We start from the raw sequence: 19,975 nt of genomic DNA, 5'->3' as shown, positions 1-19,975 counted from the left end.
TCTGTCCCACAACCTCTGGATGCAGAGTCCATTCCCCATAAACAGGCGCGCCTCTGGACAATAAGTCCGTGCCCGTATTCAGGACTCCTGGGACGTGCGTCGCCCTCAGAGAGAGGAGGCGATTGCTGCTCCAGAGGATCAGTCTGCGTGCCAGCATTTGTAACTGGTGGGAGCGCAACCCCCATTGACGGTTGATGTACGCCACCATTGTTGTATTGTCCGTCCTTACCAGGACATGATGGCCACGAGGGACAGGAGGAAATGCTTCAGGGAGAGGAATACCGCCGAAAGCTCCAGAAAGTTTTTGCGGGACCGCTGGAGACCGAGCACCCGCTCTGACACTGTGCAGGAGGTACAACACAAATTGCTCCCTTGTTTAACAGGGAGCTGATTTCCCCCTGTAAAACGTGAGCTGTCTCCCCTTGAGCCTGGGAATGCAAAATGCCGGCGAAACGAGGGGGAACGGTGGCGAACTGCAACCTATACCCCCTCGAAATCGTCCTTAACACCCAGGGTGGGGCTGCGTGTGTGGCCCACCTCTCCCACCTGAGGGAGGGAGGGGGCGCATTCTGCAGCCCGTCCGCCATAGGAGGCTCTACCCGTGATGCGGTAGCGCCCTCCCTCGGCGAAACAGCGCAATGGTTCCTGTACTGCGCTGTGCAATCACGTCCGAGATGATAGCACAGCGACGGGTGCACCGCTGCCGCTGTCCCGGAAGAGGCAACCGCCCTCCACCAGGGAACAGCAGGTGTCACCACTGAGCTGTCCATGATTTTGTGCGCTGCACAGGCAGAGAGGGAGTAGGAGGTTTCCGAGGGAGGCAGAACTGGAGAGCTTCATCCTCCTTATTCTTGGCTTCACAACGCTGTTGCATTGAGGCCAATGCAGAGCCAAAAATCCCCTCCGGGACCATGGGCATGTCCAGCATCTCATCCTTCTCCCTATCCGACAGGTTGGCGAGGTTCAGCCACCGCGCCCGTTCCTGCAGCACCATAGTTCCCAGTGCTCTGCCTGTGGCCTGAACCGCGCAGCGTTGGATGCGGAGACATAGGTCGGTGATGACCGGAATCTCCTCCCACGTTGCTGGGTCCTGTGTTTGTCCAAAATCCTTGCACAACTCGGCTTGGTGAGCAGTGAGCAGGGAGAGGACAATAAGCGCCCGGGCCGAAAGTACTGCTGCCTTATAAGCCTTCTCAGTCAGGGCCGACTGAAAACGTTCAGACTTAGACGGCAGGCTGGGACTCCTGGAGGACACTGCCGACAGCCGGGGGTGGAGGTGGGCTGCAACGAGTGGCTCCACCGGAGACATGCGGAGCAGGCTCAGGCTCTCCATAGCCTCACAATCGAGGGACGAGGCCCCAGGAATCGGGCTCCTGCTGCTGTAAGGGCGGTCCTTCCATGAACGTGCCACATCATCCAGCAGCTCTGGGAAGACTGGGAGAAGTTGCTTCGTTGCACTCTTGGCCAAGGGCAATCTCTTCCCTTCGTAGCGGGATCTGGTGGTCTCAGCTACAACCACGGGCCCGGGGATGGCCAGTCGGGCAGCCGCGCGTTTTCACACGTCGAGAAAGTCCGAGCTGGGGAGGGGAGAAGCTGGTGTGCCACTCTCGTCTCCATCCCGAGAAGCAACGGAGGCCGCATGTTGTGCAGCATGGGTAGGAGTGATGAAGACGTCGTCCTCCTCTTCATCCTCTGAAATGAGGAGGTTTGAGGCGACACCTTCGTCTTCGCCGTAGTCCAAGTCCAGGACATCTTCCTCCCGCGGGTGATACTAGCTTTCTTTGAGGTGTTTCTGCATTAGTCTTTTTGTTTTAGAGGCTAATTCAGCTTTTGAAGAACACAGACATGGACAAGAAGGTGTTGTGAGTGGTGTTTGGATGGTTGCAGTCAGCAATTTCACCCCTAAATATCACTAAATTCTCCACATTTCTCTTTAATTTTGTGCTTTGGGCAAGTTTGTACATGCAAGTCCCATATCCAAGGGAAATATCCGCCTTCTTAACTGATAAATTCCTACAAAAAACCCTTTTTGACTGATGTTATTAACCAAATAATGAGGTGAAAACAAGCTAAAATAATTCCTATAACTGAAGAGAAGTAAAATTCACAGCTGTACGGTGTGAGCGAAACCTTTGACATGACAAATTTAACATTTCAAATTGCTCATCAATGCAGCTTTGATGCATAAGCAACAGGTGAACTTTGTTCTCTCAAAGTTTCCAGTTTAGAGAGTTTTCTTTCTTTGGAGTGCAGTAAGGAAAAACCATTTCAGAAGTTCCTTTTCATTTGACCATAGATTTTTCTTTAAAAAAAAAAAAACAGAATAAAAAAAGTTCACTGCACTGTCTGCACTTGCATCATGATAAACGTCATACTCAGTTGACTACAATAGAGTCATATCTCTCATCGCTTAAATATGCATACTTACACACTCACTTTGACGCACAAATACTTTTTCCCTGTGAGAGAGTCAAGTGGCAGTCCAGAGTGGTGTCTCTCTTAGGCTCTGTTTGGTATAATTGGCAGCTGATTAATCACAGCTAATTAAATGTAATGATAGAGAAAGGTGGCCAATTTTGAGCTAAATGGTCATAGTTGGGTAGGGGATTGTCAGGTGGCCAGGATTATTACTGCGGCACACATGTGCACGTATGTGTGATGGTCAAGGTTAGGTAGTATTGCTAAAGAGTGGTGAGCTATTATGTGTTTTTATGTTAGGGAGAGGGGTTTGTGGGTGTGTGTGTTGGCTAAGTGGCCAGGTGATTAGTGGAATTGAAACATTAGGAACTGAGATGGAGAGGGTTTGTTAAGTGGAGGTGATAGGGTCTGCTTTGGCTGTTTATCTGTAGATATATGTAAGAATGAAGAGAAATGTGTACAGATCTTTTAGCACCTACAGGTCACAAAAGTCTCTTAAGGAGGCAGCAGACTAGGCTGTAACACTGAGAGTTGTTGTGATAATCTGACCCGCTAGACACTTTTCCATTATCTTTCTCTGAAAGTGATTTTTGTGCCTTTCAGTTTGTTTATTTGTTTGTACTTCGTATTCTTTTGATATACACATGCTTTCCTATTTCTGAGAATTTTGTTTTGGTCCAGATTAGGGAGATTTTGTCCTCATGGATTCAAAACCCAAACACATTTGTGTGAGTGTGTGTTTGCATGTAGTTATGCTGCTTTGAGCCCTCAAGACTTTTCTAAGTAAAGGGAATTGGAGGCAAAAAGATGGAGCACTTGCACTGGGCCTTAGTCTCTAAGAAGATTAGACAGATTGAGAGAGAGTGAGTGCTACACATTTTAATTTGTCCCTTTGGCTGGTTGGGTAAGAACATAATGCCTGGGACAGCTAGAGGGATGGAGAGGTAGGGGAAACGACTGAGGAGGAGCGGGAGAGATTTGGAGGAAGAGGGAGGGATTGAGGGATGTGGGGATTGCAAGAGGAAGGATGATGACAGTAGTGAGGGTTGGTCAGAGAGGGATGAGGCCTGTCTTTTCTTTCCTTTGACGTCCCTCTCACGATATGATGGACATCCATCAAAGAGGCCAGCGAGGATTGAGTGCTGCTGATCCTCGCTCAGATTAACTTCCAGGCAGATCGTTCTGTGTCCTTTTTTTTTTTTTTTTTTTCCGTTTTTCTTAGCCAGATTACCATGAAGAGAGAGGGAGGGTGAAATTTCTCAATCCTAGTCTTATTCAGATTGTATCAAAGCCTCAGGAGACAGATGAAATCCTGATCACTGCTTTTGCATGATAATAATCATCCAGGCACTACATATATCAGGCTAAATCACAGCTACATGAGCCTACAAATCAATCTATGTCAGCCCTTATTGACAGCGCAAATACTCTGCTTATCTGCATATCATTTCTGTCCTAAAAGTAGAAACCAATCTCTGGAAAATAGAAGACTACAGTTGCAGACAGCTCAGTCAGAGCCATTTAAAGCTGGTTGTGTTGTTTGATGAGCACTAGTGGTGCAGAGCAGAGTGAAGACACTGATCAGTTTTTCCTAAAGTTTTACTTGTAATCTTTTCAGTTAAGTTTTTTTTTGTGTGTGTGACCTGAAAGCTCAGGGACGAGACTCAGTTGAACACAATACTTACAGTAATCTTTCAGTTTGTGAAATTATTTATGTGTTCATTCAAACTTCTGCAGTTTGATGTATTTGACAAATTATCTACAATAATAATGGACACTTTCAGCATTTTTGTGGATTATTTGACTTTTCCCCAATGCTTATCAGTATATGTTTTCTAAAGCTAGAATTGTTAATGTTCCTTGACAATAATGACCCACGGCAAATGTCAGATCAGGCTTGGAGGGAATGGGTTAGGACAGAAATGCAAAACCTTTGTAAGTTCTAGCCTCAAAAATGTATGAATGATCTTCATTTCTCGATTAATTTTGATTAAAATTTATACAAACAGTAAAATAACTGAAGCTCTTCTTTCCTACCGTTCGGCTTATTTTGAATTCATTGGACTAAATCAATTTAAGATCCAGTTTAGGACTTCTTATTCTTCTTGATGAGAACATTGTTGTAAAACGGCAGCAGTATATTTGAGATCATATTGTCATGTTGTTTAATGAAGTCAGATGTTCTTTATGGTCTGCCAGGTTAGTGCATTAACCCTCAGCACAATACATTAAATGAATTGACTGCTGAACAAAACAAGAAACTGAAAGTGAAATTTTCATCTGCTGTCACGTTTATAAAACTAAATGATGAAATAACCAGATTATTTAATAATGAAGATTATCCACTGTGGCAGCAAACACCTTTTACTTTCTACCTGTTTTTATTATCCATGAAGTAAATCATTTCTTGATAGCTTTTATTTATTGGCTTCAAAACCACTCAAGGATGAACAAACCTGATGGAAATGCATGATTATAATTGCAAAGGAAATCTGATAAATTCATAGACATGTTAGTCAGTCATTGCCCCAAGAGGCCTGTTGTTTTTATCCCTCATACAGACCCAAAAATACTAAATGAGATGCAAAAAACAAAAAGTAAATGAAGAGAAAAGGAAGAAATGTTGGACAAAAAAAAGAAGATATGAAATGGTAGCAAACAGTCTCAATGAAACACAATACAAAACAACTGTAGTCAACTATAAATAGAGAAAAAAAGACCCCAAAGAAGAAGAATGGCTTCAGACTTCAGCAAAATAAGACCTCAGATTATCATGACAGTCATGTTAAACAATCAAATGGTTTGTGGTATTATTGTGTTTGTTTTTCAATCTGGATGTTATGGTCCTTTGCAGGACAAATAAAGGCAGTCCTTGAACACATCTGCAGTCAGGGGTTGTCATTTTTATAATCCACCCTTGACCACACCTGCTTTAAAGGACAAAAGCTTCTTTTGTAAACACATTTTCAAATCAACTGATGTATCAGTGTGCATTGCTTTTATGCATTTTTATATATTATTATTATTGGTGCACATAAAATTATGTTAGATATATGGATGATGTCTTACGTTGAATTAAATCAACCTGTCTATATCCCACTAGTGGTGATTGAGGTCAGTGTTGTAAAATACTCCAAACAGGGTTTCATTTTAACAGTCTAAATAGATTGGGCATTTATCTGTTTTTGTTTTCCTGTTTTTTTTCTGAACTTGTATAATCTGTTCTCTTTTTATAGACCCCTGGACTGAGAGCAAAGGCTGGACGTCTGCAGTGGTATGCAGACAAATGCATTTATAATCACCAGGTAACACCACCACACATACAGTCAGGTCCATATATATTTATGCACTGACACAAGTTTAGTTATTTTAGCTGTTTACCACAACATATTAAAGGTACAGTTATATAATCAATATGGGCCATAAAGTGCAGATTCCCAGCTTTAATTTGAGAGTATTCACATCCAAATTGGAGGAAGGTTTTAGGAATCACATCTCTTTAATAATAGCTGCCTTTTTTTCAAGTGACCAAAGATAATTGGACAGTTAACTTTAAAGCTATTTCATGGGCTATTCCTTCATGCATCCATCATCAATCAAGCACGTAAAAGGTCTGAAGTTGATTCCAGGTGTGGCATTAGCATTTATAATCTTTACCAAAGACCTTCTAAAGAAGCTGACTGAGCTCTGGAGCAGCATTCATTGGACAAATGAAACTAAGCTCTACCTGTACCAGAATGGTGGCAAGAAAAAAGCATGAAGAAGACTGGGAACAAGCTCATGTTCCAAAGTTGTGTAAAACAGGGTGGAGGCAGGTAGATGGCATGGGCATGCATGGCTTCCAACAGCTTTGGGTCACTGTGACAGCAGACAAAGGCAGTTGGATGAAATCTGAAGTTCTAGGGATTTACTTTCTGCTCGGATTCAGGAAAGTTGATTGGATGTCACATCACAGTACAGATGCACAATGACCCAAAACATATTGCGAAAGCAACTCAGGCAAATAGGTGAAATATGCTGAAATGTCTGCGGCAGTCATCAGATCTTGACCACAATTTTCAGAGCGCAAAGGCTCTTAAAGGAGCAAACCCAGTGTTTGGTGATGTTTATTGGTTCCGGACTTCAGGCAGTCATTGCTCAACAAAGTATTAAAAATAAACATTTTATTTACAGTAAAGTTGATTGTCCAATTACTATTGAGCCCCTGAAATGAATAAAAATTGTCCTAAATGCTCAATAGAATATTTTAGTTAAACCCATGAATTAAATCTAAAAGTCTGCACTTCAGTTACATCTCAGTTGTTTCATTTCAAATCCACTGTGGTGGCATGGAGAGCCCAAATCATGAAAACTGGCTAAATATTTCTGGGCCTAACTGCATGCATATGCACAAACAGACATGAGAGAAAAAAATAGCAAAGAAAATGTATAAAATTGTATTTTGAAGTGAATATTGTGTTTGTGTGAATAGATGGAGCCCTTGGAGCAGATGGTGGAGATGACAGCCAAGCTGTTTGAGTGTGACAGAGATGAGATGTACAGTTACATCCTCAGGCTCTGCAGTAAGTCTCTGTCCTTCATTTTTTCACCTGTTTCCTTTTTGTTGTCCTCTGCTTTTGTGACTTCCCACTTCTACCTTTGCTTGGGTGTGTGACAGAGTGGGACCGGTCAGAAGTAAGCAGAAGACATGGTGTGATTGCTGCAGGGGAGAGCAGAGTTGATAACAAGTGATTGAAGTGTTAAAGCTGATTGTCAACCCATTACCCCCACTTCCCTGCACAAGCACACATTTGTTGGTGTGTTTGATAAATGACAGCATAGCTGAGGGTTGGTTTGTTGATCAGATTAGAGCTTTGATTGCCTTCTCTCAGCTTCAAGTGCTTTGTTTGAAACACCTCTTCAGCATCAGCTCACATAGGTCTGTGTGTCACAGCTTTATATCACATGAAAAACTTTTTTCTAATCCCCCCACACTTGTTTGTTTTTTAGAGGAGACAAATGACTGGCAGAAAGCAGAGGCCACGTGGACAAAGATGCAGGAGGAGAACATCATTCCCAGGGAGAGGACCCTGCGTTTGCTTGCAGATATCCTGAAAAATAATGGTCAAGAGGTTCCCTTTGAGATGCCTGAGGTAAAACCCCAGCTTTGTCAGATTTAGATCTCTTATTTAGAGGAAAAATTGCCAGAAGGTTCCAACAAAAAAAATAAAGCAAAGCAGGTAAAACAGACAGCAAAGGCCAGGAAACTGTTGACATACAACACAACATAAATCACAACACACTGTGACTCTACATACATTAATCAATTAGTTTAGTTTTAATTAGAGTTCTTCCAAGCACATATGTCTCCTGCAAACGGGGTTCCTCTTGGTGTGTCTCTGTAATGCAAGGCCCAAAGTATCACAGAGGTCAAAGAACACAGCATACAGGGACTGGTTAATGAGCCATTCAGAAAGTCTTGTTGCTCTCAGAAAATCCACTCACTCAGGAGTCTCACGCCACATCATAAGCCCTTGTGCATCTTTATGCACTAGGGCAGGGGTGGCCAACGTTGGTCCTCGAGAGCCACAATCCTGCAGATTTTCCAAATTTCCCTGCTCCAACACACCTGACTTAAACTAATGAGTCGTTGTGCAGATCCTTATAGGCTGTTGGATCCATTTAATTTCAGTCAGGTGTGAGCAGGTGTGGAGCAGGGAAATTTGGAAAACCTGCAGGATTGTGGCTCTCGAGGACCGATGTTGGCCACCCCTGCACTAGGGTGCCGTTTAATATTCAACCATCAATTTTCTGAATAGCTACAGGTTAGGGTAATACCCTAACTGACGAGCACCATGTCATTTTAATTTAAATTAATATTATTTTGTCTGGCACATGTTAGCAGCAGACTGTCCACCTTATTTAGTATAAATATAATTTATAACATGTAAGTTTTGTTTCACAATGATGAAACATATTTCAGTGGTTGAGGACCTTATTAATAACATCTGCCTTTCTCTTGTGAATCCTGATTACTTATTTATTTAGTGAGCATGCACTCTTAGGAATATATCAAATGTGCCTCTATAAATTTTTTATAGCTTTAATATATAGCTTGATTTAAAATGTAATATCGGGTTTTGCACAAATATCTCACATTTCACATCATTTCCCTGATTTTATTCTGTATCTTTGGTGTCACAGTTTCCAGTTTCTCCAGATTTTGTGCATATAGCAGGGTCAGAGTTGCCGTGGAAGTAGGGACGTTCTCCCGCCAAGTTTTTTATTTTTATTTTTTTTTATTAAATAAATCCCAAAAGTTGACTATAATTGGCATACGCCAGTTTTGTACCTACGCCAGCTTTATAAATGAGGCCCCTGGTCAGGATGCTTTCTAGATGCCTCCCAGGGGTGGTGTTTCACACATCTGCTTTTGGAAAAGATGTCTCAGGGAAGAGCCAGTTAACACTCATTTTTGTTGTAGGTAAGGTCCCGCTTTTCTATCAAGGACCATGGAGGGTTGGATCTGTAGCCACTGTGACCTAATCCCAGATTTACAGCAAAAAATTGATACATAGACGGCAATATTTATTGATAAGTTAATAATGAACGCTGCCTTGACTGTACTAGAGGTGCCCTTGGTACATAATAAGGAAGAATATTAAACCTATTCCCAAAAATTTAAATTACAGAATTTTCTTCATTTCCAGTAAAAAAGTATAGTCACAAGGAAACCATCACAACTGAAACTTTAATTCAGCCTCCTAACTGTACACACAAAAACAAGCGAAGCTGCTCTCCATCATCACCACTTATTTTCACTCTGATAACACCACAAGTACTTTTTTTTCCTGAATTAAAAACTGTTGCTCATTGAATAGATTAACCAAAGAGCAAGTTGACCCTGGCCTCTGATTTTCACAGCTAACCCCCCCAAAAACCTCAGCAAACTCTTACTGGCTGCTCCCCCCGCCTCTTCCACTATAAGCCTATGTTCATTACATGCAGAGCAAACAGGATTGAAGCTCCGATCTAAAGTGTAGTCAATCAGACAGGCTGGTCGGTGAAAGGAATTACAGCTTGATCTGTCTATAAATCTGTAATGCCTGACTAATTTAGCCAGCAGCTAAATGCCACCATATGGCTGCTGCTTGATGCTCAGCTGGATTGAAATTAAGTAAGAATCAGTTTTTTTTTTTTCATCTCTATGATTTAATTTCAGAAAGAACAAAGAAGTTTTGCTTTAAATGAGCATTTTCTGCTCTTTTCCTCCTCACGGCGCTCCTCATCTTTGGTTTGCATGCTCCTGCAGCAAGAAGCATGATGAGACAGGAACTGATTGCTGTTGCCTGAAGCGACGAACTTGGTGACCCCCAGAGGCTCTCCAGTTGACACCCCCTCACTCCAACACACACACTTCAACACACACACACTTTTCCTCTGCCCCCAGGGTGCCAGACCTAATTTGCCCCCAGCCAATACAGCTTAACCCCCTCCCCTCACTGCTTTATGGGTGACCAAGCATTAGGGGACCCTGCCCTGGCTGCCCCGCCGTTATTGCACCATCACATACGCATACACACACACACACACTCTTCAACAGCTGAACATGTTTTCAGACTGAACGTTTCACTGTTTTTATGGAAGCATAAAATCAAGTTTTGGCTTTGTTTTCTGTGTGTGTTTCATTTGCAGACGTGGTACGAACAAGCTGCCACCATACAGGTCGATCCACCGCCACCAGCCCCGACAGAAGAAATCGGTGCTAATTACCAGGGCCGTCTGCTGTCTCTTTGTAAGAAGGGCAGGGCTAAAGGTAAGCAGCAGGGGGCTGTCCCACATATCATAGAGTACACTTAAACACAAAGGAAGCTGGTTTTAAAGTCTTGAACCATCTGAGTGTGTTTACAGTTTCCATTTCCAGTCTGCTAAGGCTTTAATTTGAACCTATAGAAAGCAGGGAGTTTTATTTAAGGGTGTATGACTTGGTTTTCCATTAAAGTGATATCACAAACATTGTCTTTATTGGACACAATCAGCTGGTTCTGATGCAATATGCACATATTTTGCACATATGATGTAAATCTAGTTTATTTTTCGCACTTCCATGTGCATGGAGAAACTAGAACTTTGTAGACGTGCAAAAATTTCTGTTCACACTCCAGTTGAGGTAGAGGTCTTCTGTCATGTCTGTGTGTTCTTTATATGAGAATAAGGAAAAAACAAAAAGTAGTTCATGTGCTGGCAAACTACTTTTTAATGAAATGTGAATGGAAATAAATTTCTTATTCTGTCCTTTTACAGTCAGCATAATTGTTAGTTGCAGTCCCGTACAGTAGGGTGACTGTGGAAACATTTGTGATCCAGGGGTTGCTTTCACAATATGTTTTGGGTCTGTATTTCTTGCCTTTTTTCCATCCTCTACAAATTCCTTTTTCCTTTTTGTCCTGCTGTTCTCTGTCTGCAGAGGCATTTGAGATGCTGAAAGAGGCTGAGAAAAAGGGCGTGGCATTAACCCCCTCCCTTAATGACCAGCTGATCCGTGCCCTGTTGGCTGAGGGAGCCATTGAGGATGCATTGGTTGTCAAGGGAATGTAGGTGTTCACACAAAGGATTATGAAAAAAAGAAAAAAAAAAAAAACTTGGCACATGTTTAAGGTGTGCATGACTGTTCTCAATAGCATTGAGAGAAGCCACCTGTCATGGGGTGGAGGGCAGTAACGTGGAAGTCATAAAAATGCTAGTTACACTGTGTAAATACAAGTAGTTGTGCAGTACTCTGCTCCACCTTGCTGAGCATCTCACCGTCTCTCCAACAGGAGCAATCTCTCTTGTTCCTCCTCCTCCTCATTCCTCCTCCTTGAGGGAGATACCTTGTAAAAACTAGATTATGTATTGCCTAAGTATCAGCCTGATGTAAAGGATGTACTCCCAAGAATTTCTTCAGGTCTGAAAGGTATGGACATCATACACAGAAAGACTTGATCTTTGGTTTTTGGAGCTGACCCTTAGGTGTGGTTCTTTGAGGAAATATGAGCCACTATTTAATTTTTTCCCCCTTTGGACTAAACTATCTTTGTTAGTCCTTTTAACCCATATTTAACATCAACTAAATGCCTAGAAATCATCCGAGTTCACTGCTTTGTAGGTTCAGATCGTCACTATATGTCAGACTTAAAATCTGTGGGATATTTAACGTCAGGACAGACACATGGCTCAGCTTTTTATTTTGGTTCTGAACATGAAAAATACCAAATTTAACATGTAGTGTAGTTAATGCTCTGCTACTTCCCTGTCATCTTCAGCTGGTGGCAACTGAGGTCACATCAGGCTAAAGCTGCAGCTCTTCTCTAGACATGAGGATTATAAAACTGATTGTATGTTAACACACTCAACCCTGCTGGATATGAACAATGGTTCATGCTAAGCCCCAAGATACACACGCTCGGATGTTCAGATTACTTTTGGTTTTCTGGGAAACGGATGACTTTGTGCGGAAATCTCAATCTTCTTCCAATTAGTAATGTATCATGTGTTGTTGTGTTACCGAGGCCATGTCAGAGCTTTAGCCTGGAGACAAATGGATGTACAGACGGCGGTATTACAGATCCAAGCTTAGCACAGAGCGGATCTTCTCCGATGTTTGTCTTTTTAGTTAATCTCCTACTTTTACTTTATCTCCTTTTGTCCTTTTCTTTATATCACTTTCTTTCTGCAGAAGAAAACACAGAAGCAAAGAGATAATAACATAATGACACACACTGAAAGAAGAGCTGCAGTGACTAAATTGAACAGAAAGAGGAAAAACATGTAAAAACATCCATTACATTATCAGTCTCTTCCTTGTTTTCTGCTCTCTACACGGTTCTCTCTTTTATTACAAGAATAATCATATCAATTTTAGGCCCATGTTTCAACAAGCACAAGGCAATATGAGTGATAACCCATCTCCAGTCTCTGTTTGAATTGGTTTATGGCATCCCCGCCTGGATAAAAGCTTAGTTTATCTGCACTCTTAATGAGAAGTGAAATGAGCTGAGAGGAGAGTCGGGGAAAGATTGAAATGGGAAGGAAAGGATCGAGATAAAAGGGGCTAAATGGGAAAAAAGGAGTGAACGAGAGGAGGAGGGCTAGATTTAATCATGTGTGGGGATAATGAAGACGCTATAGGCATTAATTCTCAGTGCATGAGGGTGTCTGTTTGTTTTTTGGGTAATCTGTACAGAATTGAGCAGCAGGGTGCTTATGGTGAGATTAAGGGATTGGAAGAGAGTGATGATGAGAGAAAGAGGCAGAGGATGAATTCATTGGCTAAAATGCCCTAGAAAGAGGAGGAGAGTGGGGAGGGGAGTGTGTGTTTGGGAGGAAAAAAGGTGAGTGAGAGACAGCCTTGAGAGATTTTCTCCCACTTGATAAGAATAATTCTGACCCACACCCCTGCTGTTCGGTCGCCACGACAATCAGCCAACGACCCTGTTACTGCTCCAATCTTTGGCATGACCCTGTCACAGCAGCTGCTGGATGCTGCTTGGCCTGGTGTCGCCGTGGTGATAAGGATTGCCAGCTTGATGCTCAATTGAGTGAAAGGATTAATCTGGTTGCAGGGTTATATTGATAAATAAAAAAAAGGCAGAGGCAAGTTTGATTGAGGTTTTAGTGGCAAAGAAATGAAAAGGACAGTAAATATATATATGTACACACACACACACACACAGGAGGAGATGGTGGGGAGCTGGAGCAGGTCTTGGAGCCCTCGGTACTGTAGCATTTAGCCTCTTCCAGCCTCAGTATTATATAATACCATGTACAGATGTACGAAAATGCACACAAGAGAGCTCAGCAAGAAGAAACATAACATTTTCACCTACTTCAATCAACTGCTTGATGTCTGTATTATTTTCAGGTCACAGCAGGTGCTTTACTTGATGCTTGGACTTGCTGCCAATCAGATTTGCTCCTATTCTCTGTTTTATATCTTTCAACTCATAGGTTTATCCTCTCTTGTCTCTGTGGAGTCTAATGCTTTTGTAAATGTGATGCCTCATAATGACACAGAATTCAAAGCTTAAGATGGCACATAGATAGGTCAGTCATTGCAGATTATCAAGATTTGCTCTTAATGGTATACCATAGTATCAGCTGTAAGTTAGAAATAATGGACTTTCTTGTAGCATCAGTCATACATGGATAAAATCATGTGTACGTGATCTAATATCAAGATATCACAATATAAATAGATACATTTTTTCATTTTCACAGACAACCTATCATCCCAGAAGGGATTACAGGATACACAAATAAAAAGGAAAACCTCTTGCCCTAAACGCGCTATCTGTGGGGAAAAAAACAAAACACAAGAGGCGCCTTTCTTATTTTCCATCAGTTATTGTTGGATAATCTGACCGTCAAATCATGTTGATTCTGGTAACAGAAACACATTTAGATAAAAATAAATGCTGGTGATGTTTTTTTTTTTTTTTTTAACTAAATTCAGTGTATTAAATATCAGGAAAATGGTCATACAGCAGGATATTGATGAAACATTCCTCTGAAATCAATAGTAACATAAAGCATCTCTGCACATTGATTTGCCACTCAAATCCTGACACACAAAAGCACCTGTCACAATTTTTAGCTTCTTTTTTGCCTTCTTTGGGGGGGGGTTTGAAACATTAACATCACATTAATATTTGTCTCCTTCAGTGCTGAATCTCACTTCCCTGGATTCAAGCTGAGTGATATTGCCAACAATTTGCTCATCATCTCATACAGCAAGAGAGGTCAGGTCACAGGTAAGACGCAAACACGCGCGCTGAATGCGCACATGTAGTAATGTGAATACAAATCCTCCAAAGCTAACTCCCTTCCTGCACTGCTTTTACAGATGCTGTCGAGAAACTGAAGTCCATGCTTCAGGCAGATCACGTGCCCTCAAACCTTGCCATCACCAGACTGATTCAGGGCTTGGGTAACATTGGTGACGTGGCAGGCATCCAAGAAGTGGAGTCAATCATTAAGGGCCTCGGCACGAACCTCAACCTGTCCAGCATGGTGTTTGTTAACAACACCGCATTGGCACACATCAATAAGTAAGACCATCGGGTTTATGCTTGGTCTAGGATGGGGATGTCCAGTTCCAGTCCTCGAGGGCCGATGTCCTGCAGGTCTTGGATGTTTCCTGCTTAACACACCTGACTTAGACCTGGGTCATTAACAAGCTTGGGCAGAACTTGACAACAAGCTGTGTGATGGAGCAAGAAAACATCTAATACATGCAGGATGGTGGCCCCCAAGGACCAACACTGGACATCCTTGGTGTATAATTATAAGGTTTCAGACTTTATAAGTAAAATCCAGCAGGATTTTGATCACACACGAGTGACACTGAACTATTTGGAGTCTTTCAAATATCGATTTTCTTAAATCTGAACTTCAGTGACAGCTGTTCCTTTAAGACTAACACTACTCATGTTTAGCTATATGCAGTACACACAACAAACAGAAAAATAAAAATCGGTGGATTAGCAAAGTTGTAGGTTACCCGAGAAATATATTATTTATCTAATTGTGTAAACATTTTTAGACAGACTTAACAGTTTAATGCACCACCAGCAGTGTGACAAGATCCAGGCTGACATACTCTTGCAGTAAAAGCTTACATGGTGAATGGGGCTTCGAGAACAAATAGGAAACACAGGCATAATAAGATTATTCATGGACTCCTTTTAATGTTATGACAACACCCATCCTCCACTGTTGCTGTCTCTTCTCAAACAACAGAACAAAATCATAAAACACATTGTGCATCAAAGTTTCATCGCGCCACTTGCCGCATTAGCATGGTCCCCTAGCTCGAACAGCAGCATCCCTGTGCCAACTTGGAGGGACAGCAGGAAGTGAAAAATAGCAAGGCGGTGTCACGCCTGATTGGCCATCGCAGCGCGGGCCTGTCAGCTTGAACCCTGACCTCTGGGAGCAGTGCTCTGAGCTTCTCTGACACGTGCTTCCCCAATGTATCTGAGTCAAGCTGACTGGTTAAGAGCTGCTGCGGAAAAGCAAGCAGGTCCGGAAAGCAGAGCACCACATTTAGAGGGGCCCAATGCTGAATTATTCAGACGGTCCCAGTCGCAACAATCAGCGTAGATATGTTCCCCTACCTCTGGACACTCACACATGTACATACACAGTGAGGCACACACACAGTGTTTGTTAAATTTTCATTACGGCTGACGGCAGGGGAAGCGGGGAGCGTAAAGTGTTAGTAGTGAGCTTGGGTTGCCAGATTGAGTTGCTTTAGCTTTGTAGTGCCTAAGTGTGCAGGATTTTGTCTGGTTGTGGAAACCTCAGCAGAAAAAAACATTTCAGAGTGGGAGAATGAGTTGGTCTGTACTAAGAGGAGGGTTGTAACTGGTAAAAAGGAAACTAATATATATATATATTTTTATATTATTAAAAGTTTAAAAACAGCACTGGGGTTCTTGTTATTCGTTTTTAAATATTGCACATACTTTGCATGTTTTTCTCACCAGCCTTTACAGCCATGTTGGGCTAGTTTGCATTCAATTTTCAGTGCTAATATTAAAATGAAGTATGTCCTTTATTTAAACGAGATGAAGATATCTGCTGGTAGATGTTTCATAACCAGCTATCTTTCCTTAAAGCCAAAGCCTCATTGCCACATATTGTTACTGGAGTTGAAAAGAGATATTTTAATGTAAAATTCTCTTAAAGTACAGATGTAAAATGCAAATCACGGTTGTTCACATTAGCCATCAGATTCCAGTCTACCGCCTGAAAGTGACCTACATGTGCAGAAGATCATGTGATGTCACACGCAGCCTGCTCTGTTTGCACGTCTCGCCTCAGTTGCAGAATTGTGATTCCTGTCTTACTTTAATTATGTCAGAGTCAAATGAAATGCATATGTATCTGATTTAGGACTATGTTTAAAAGTGACCTGGGTCTGATTTGAAAAAATCTCATTTGTACTGTTCAGACTTTTCATGTGTCACACATGGGCAAAAAAGGGCAACTTTTACTTGCAGTGTGGAGCAACTTTATATCATGAAGCTATGCTCCTGCATAGATGCTTAGATCTTAGCATTGTCTTGCTGAAATGTGCTAACTCTTACCTGAAAATTACTTTTTCTGTATGGTAGCATGTGTTGCCTTTAAAGCAGGGCTACTCAGTTCGGTCCTACGAGGGCCGCAATCCAGCAGGTTTTCCATGTATCCCTGCACCAACACACCTGAGTCAAATTAGGTGGCTCTAACAGCCAATCAGGTTCTACACAGTGACTCATTAATTTGACTCAGGTGTGTTGGTGCAGGGATACATGGAAAACCTGCTGGATTGCGGCCCTCGAAGGACCGAATTGAGTAGCCCTGCTTTAAAGCCTTTCAGCGCTGATTCTATTAGTCTAGATCAGTGGTCACCAGCTCTGGTCCTCAGCATCTATCATCCTGCAGGTTTTGGTGTTTCCTACTGCAACACACCTGACTTGAATCAATGGCTCATTGTTGTTGGTGAACATTTTTATTTGAATCAGGTGTGTTGTACCAGTAAAACACTAAAACCTGAAGGATGGTAGATCTCGAGGACCGGAGTCGGCAACCACTGGTCTAGATCCATCATCATCCTGACTTTTTAAAGATGTGTAGCTGCTGTCTCACTTATAACTTTGCTAAGTATACTGTTGTAAAAAAATATTGGTTTATGAGATTTACAACACAGTGAATACTCTTGGGTCCGGGGCTGTAATCTAACTTTTTTTCTAGTGCTGGGCAACGATTAAAATTTTTAATCGCAATTAATTGGATGACATGCTGCAACTAATCGCATTGTTAGGTGTAAAATGTCTCTTACCTTTAAAAGAAGGCCTACGGCTATATAAAGAGCCGCAAGTGGCTCTCTGGACCTTCCACAATGCCTCTTAATACAGTAAAATAAAAATAATAAATAAAATAAAATATTTTTTAAATCTATCTTTCTTGTCATTAGGTTGGAAACCAGGGACTTTTTTTTCTTTTACTTTACATCCTTTTCCACAAATATCTACATCCCTTAGAAGAAAGTCTGTCTAGGTTTATGTTTTACAGAAACAGTGGGTTGTTTTGAACGTAAGTAAATTAACTAACCTTCATGTAAATTCTTTTTCTCCTCAGTGGTGATATAGAGTCAGCTGTAGAGCTTTTGGAAGGACTATACACCAGTCCAGACTGCACCAACCCTAGTATTTCCTTCATCTTTAGAAAAGTCCTGCAATCTGACAACGACAAAGCCTTAGACAAGTGTAAGACACACAAACATACATAATGCATACATGTTCAATATATAGAGAGCAACACTTGACAAATGGACTGATTTAGAAAGAGTCTAGCAGTGAAATAAACAAAAATCTGACATGTATGCGCATGTTCTGTTGCAGTGAGTGTTATGGCAGAGAGACTAGCCAACCACTTTGCCTGCTACAGACCAGCTACAGATCTCTTCCTCCAGCTGCTCGATATGGGCAAATTGGAGGACGCCAAATTCATGCTGGCTGTGAGTATTTGTGTGTGAGAGCCAAAACATTTATGTGTGATGACTGATATTTTTTAGGCTACATGTTTAAATGTATATTTAAAGATTCAATTGTGATATGTAATGTTTTTCTTTTTTGTGTCTGTGATCTGGCTAATCTGCAGTGTGGACTGTGTGTGGTTACTGTCAACAGAAACTGAGATAATATACAAAATTAGAGCTAAATTAACAAACATTTATGCAAATGGAGACAGACACGGTACTTCAGTTTATCACTTCCTCTCATCACTATTTAAACATGAAGACATAATCCTTGGCTTTCTGTTCAGTTTGTGCTCCTCATAATACATTCCCTAATGATTCTGTGTTTGTGGTTGTTTATAGATGAGATGGGGGTATTACAAAAGAAGTTTGATCTCTTAATAGAAGAAAAACCCACACTGCTTCTGAGCGAATCTGAATGTGTGATGTGTTAATAGATAAACCTGCTAAAATACAAATAAAACAACCAGTTGTTGCTGTAATTCTCAGTTTCAGACGGTTAAGTGCAGATACTCCTCATGCCCTGCTGTGATTGGATGATTTGTCTGGGGATTTTTTTTTTTTTTTTAATTGGATGGAAGATTTTTGTCCAATGCAAGCATTATTTGATTGCCAGTATCTGTCAGAATGATTAAAATATGGTTAAAAAATACATATAATCAGCAAGAAGATGAATTTAGTCCATCACAGCTTCCAGTTGCATTCATCCAGTTGTCAGACTCCAGTGATGATGGAAACACTCCTCCACCACAGTTGCTGACTTATTCATCCAGCTTCACATTTTTGTCAGGAAACGCTTACCCACATTCCACCCGCTGAGTCTGGTGGTCTGAAATTAGCCGCCCACAACTTCACTTATTTAACACAGTTCATACATTACAGGTCAATGACTTTGCATTGAGCCTGGGGACATGAATATATTGCAATTAGATGAGTGGGAGACTGCAGGGAAGATGGAGAGGACGAGGCAACATAAGAGATGAAGGAATTCTCAAAGAAAGACATAAACATTTAGATGTTTACTTCATCCTTTCTAGCAGTGATACTCTCATTCACTAAGTGATTACCCCTCTCAGTCATTCAGTTGCATGTGACCAGAGAGCTCACTTATACAGATACAGAATATGACTTTCATCAAATTACTAAAACTCATCATTTTTAAATGTGATTTATGCAGGAAGTCAGTTTTTTAGGTTATTGCATGTTCCCACATGACAGCAGCTAAGATGTTGTGAGAATATTGCGTGTTTTCACATCATTGTAGCTTTTGTCTTTTCCACCCCTGAACTATGTTAAGGTTTAAGGATATTGGATGGATATTTCATAAATCATGGTCTATCATAATAAAATATGACGGTTGCTACTAAATTTGGTGCTGCATATGCTGCCATGGAGGAGTAACATACAGGAACATACTGTTGTAATATACAGTTAAACAGGTGATTTATACCGATCTTAGATCTTATAAATTTAATGGGTTTTTTGGGGGAGTCTGTAACAGTTAGGTCAGATACAGCAACTTAACCTGATGACACATTGCAAGCTGACCTAAGTCTTTCATCTCTCTCTGACATCCTGAGTGATTATCCCTCTCAATTTTTAAACAGGGATGTCTGACTAACATGCATGTTAATGAACAGATACATTACTTACTATTCCCATATTTATTATTATTTAAACATCAACTAAGATTACATGATGTTGAAGCTGTGATGTGCACCCACACAGATGGTCTGTCTGTAAGAAGAGGCTGTCGTCTTCTCTTTTTACACAATAAAGAGAAAAAGATTAAGTGTTCAGCATCACTTGGCAGATATTGATCAAGCTGATTTACAAATATGAGGTTACTGGATGTCACTATTTTCCATTTCTTCATTCTGAATGGAACATTGTTTTTCACCGCGTTTAACTAGTGGCAATAACTGCAATTTAGTTTGCAAATGGAAAGTTTCCAAACTCAGCCAAAGAATTATAGAATCAGAGGCAGAAATTAAGATATTTAATTATTTCATT

General features: G+C 41.3%; 1 protein-coding gene across 1 annotated transcript in view; it reads left to right on the top strand.

Moving 5' to 3' along the window:
- The window catches only part of lrpprc (leucine-rich pentatricopeptide repeat containing), a 66,379-nt gene that overhangs the window by 37,340 nt on the left and 9,064 nt on the right, over positions 1-19,975 (top strand). The window contains exons 26-34 of the mRNA XM_042010263.1: positions 5,655-5,723; positions 6,890-6,980; positions 7,408-7,550; positions 10,093-10,213; positions 10,865-10,991; positions 14,101-14,189; positions 14,282-14,486; positions 17,563-17,690; positions 17,826-17,941. Coding sequence (XP_041866197.1) covers positions 5,655-5,723; positions 6,890-6,980; positions 7,408-7,550; positions 10,093-10,213; positions 10,865-10,991; positions 14,101-14,189; positions 14,282-14,486; positions 17,563-17,690; positions 17,826-17,941 — 1,089 coding nt within the window. The remainder of the gene's footprint in view (positions 1-5,654; positions 5,724-6,889; positions 6,981-7,407; positions 7,551-10,092; positions 10,214-10,864; positions 10,992-14,100; positions 14,190-14,281; positions 14,487-17,562; positions 17,691-17,825; positions 17,942-19,975) is intronic.

Source organism: Melanotaenia boesemani, chromosome 16 (genome assembly GCF_017639745.1).
Source record: "Melanotaenia boesemani isolate fMelBoe1 chromosome 16, fMelBoe1.pri, whole genome shotgun sequence".
Classification (NCBI taxonomy): Eukaryota; Metazoa; Chordata; class Actinopteri; order Atheriniformes; family Melanotaeniidae; genus Melanotaenia; species Melanotaenia boesemani.
This window is presented reverse-complemented; position numbering and strand designations above follow the sequence as displayed.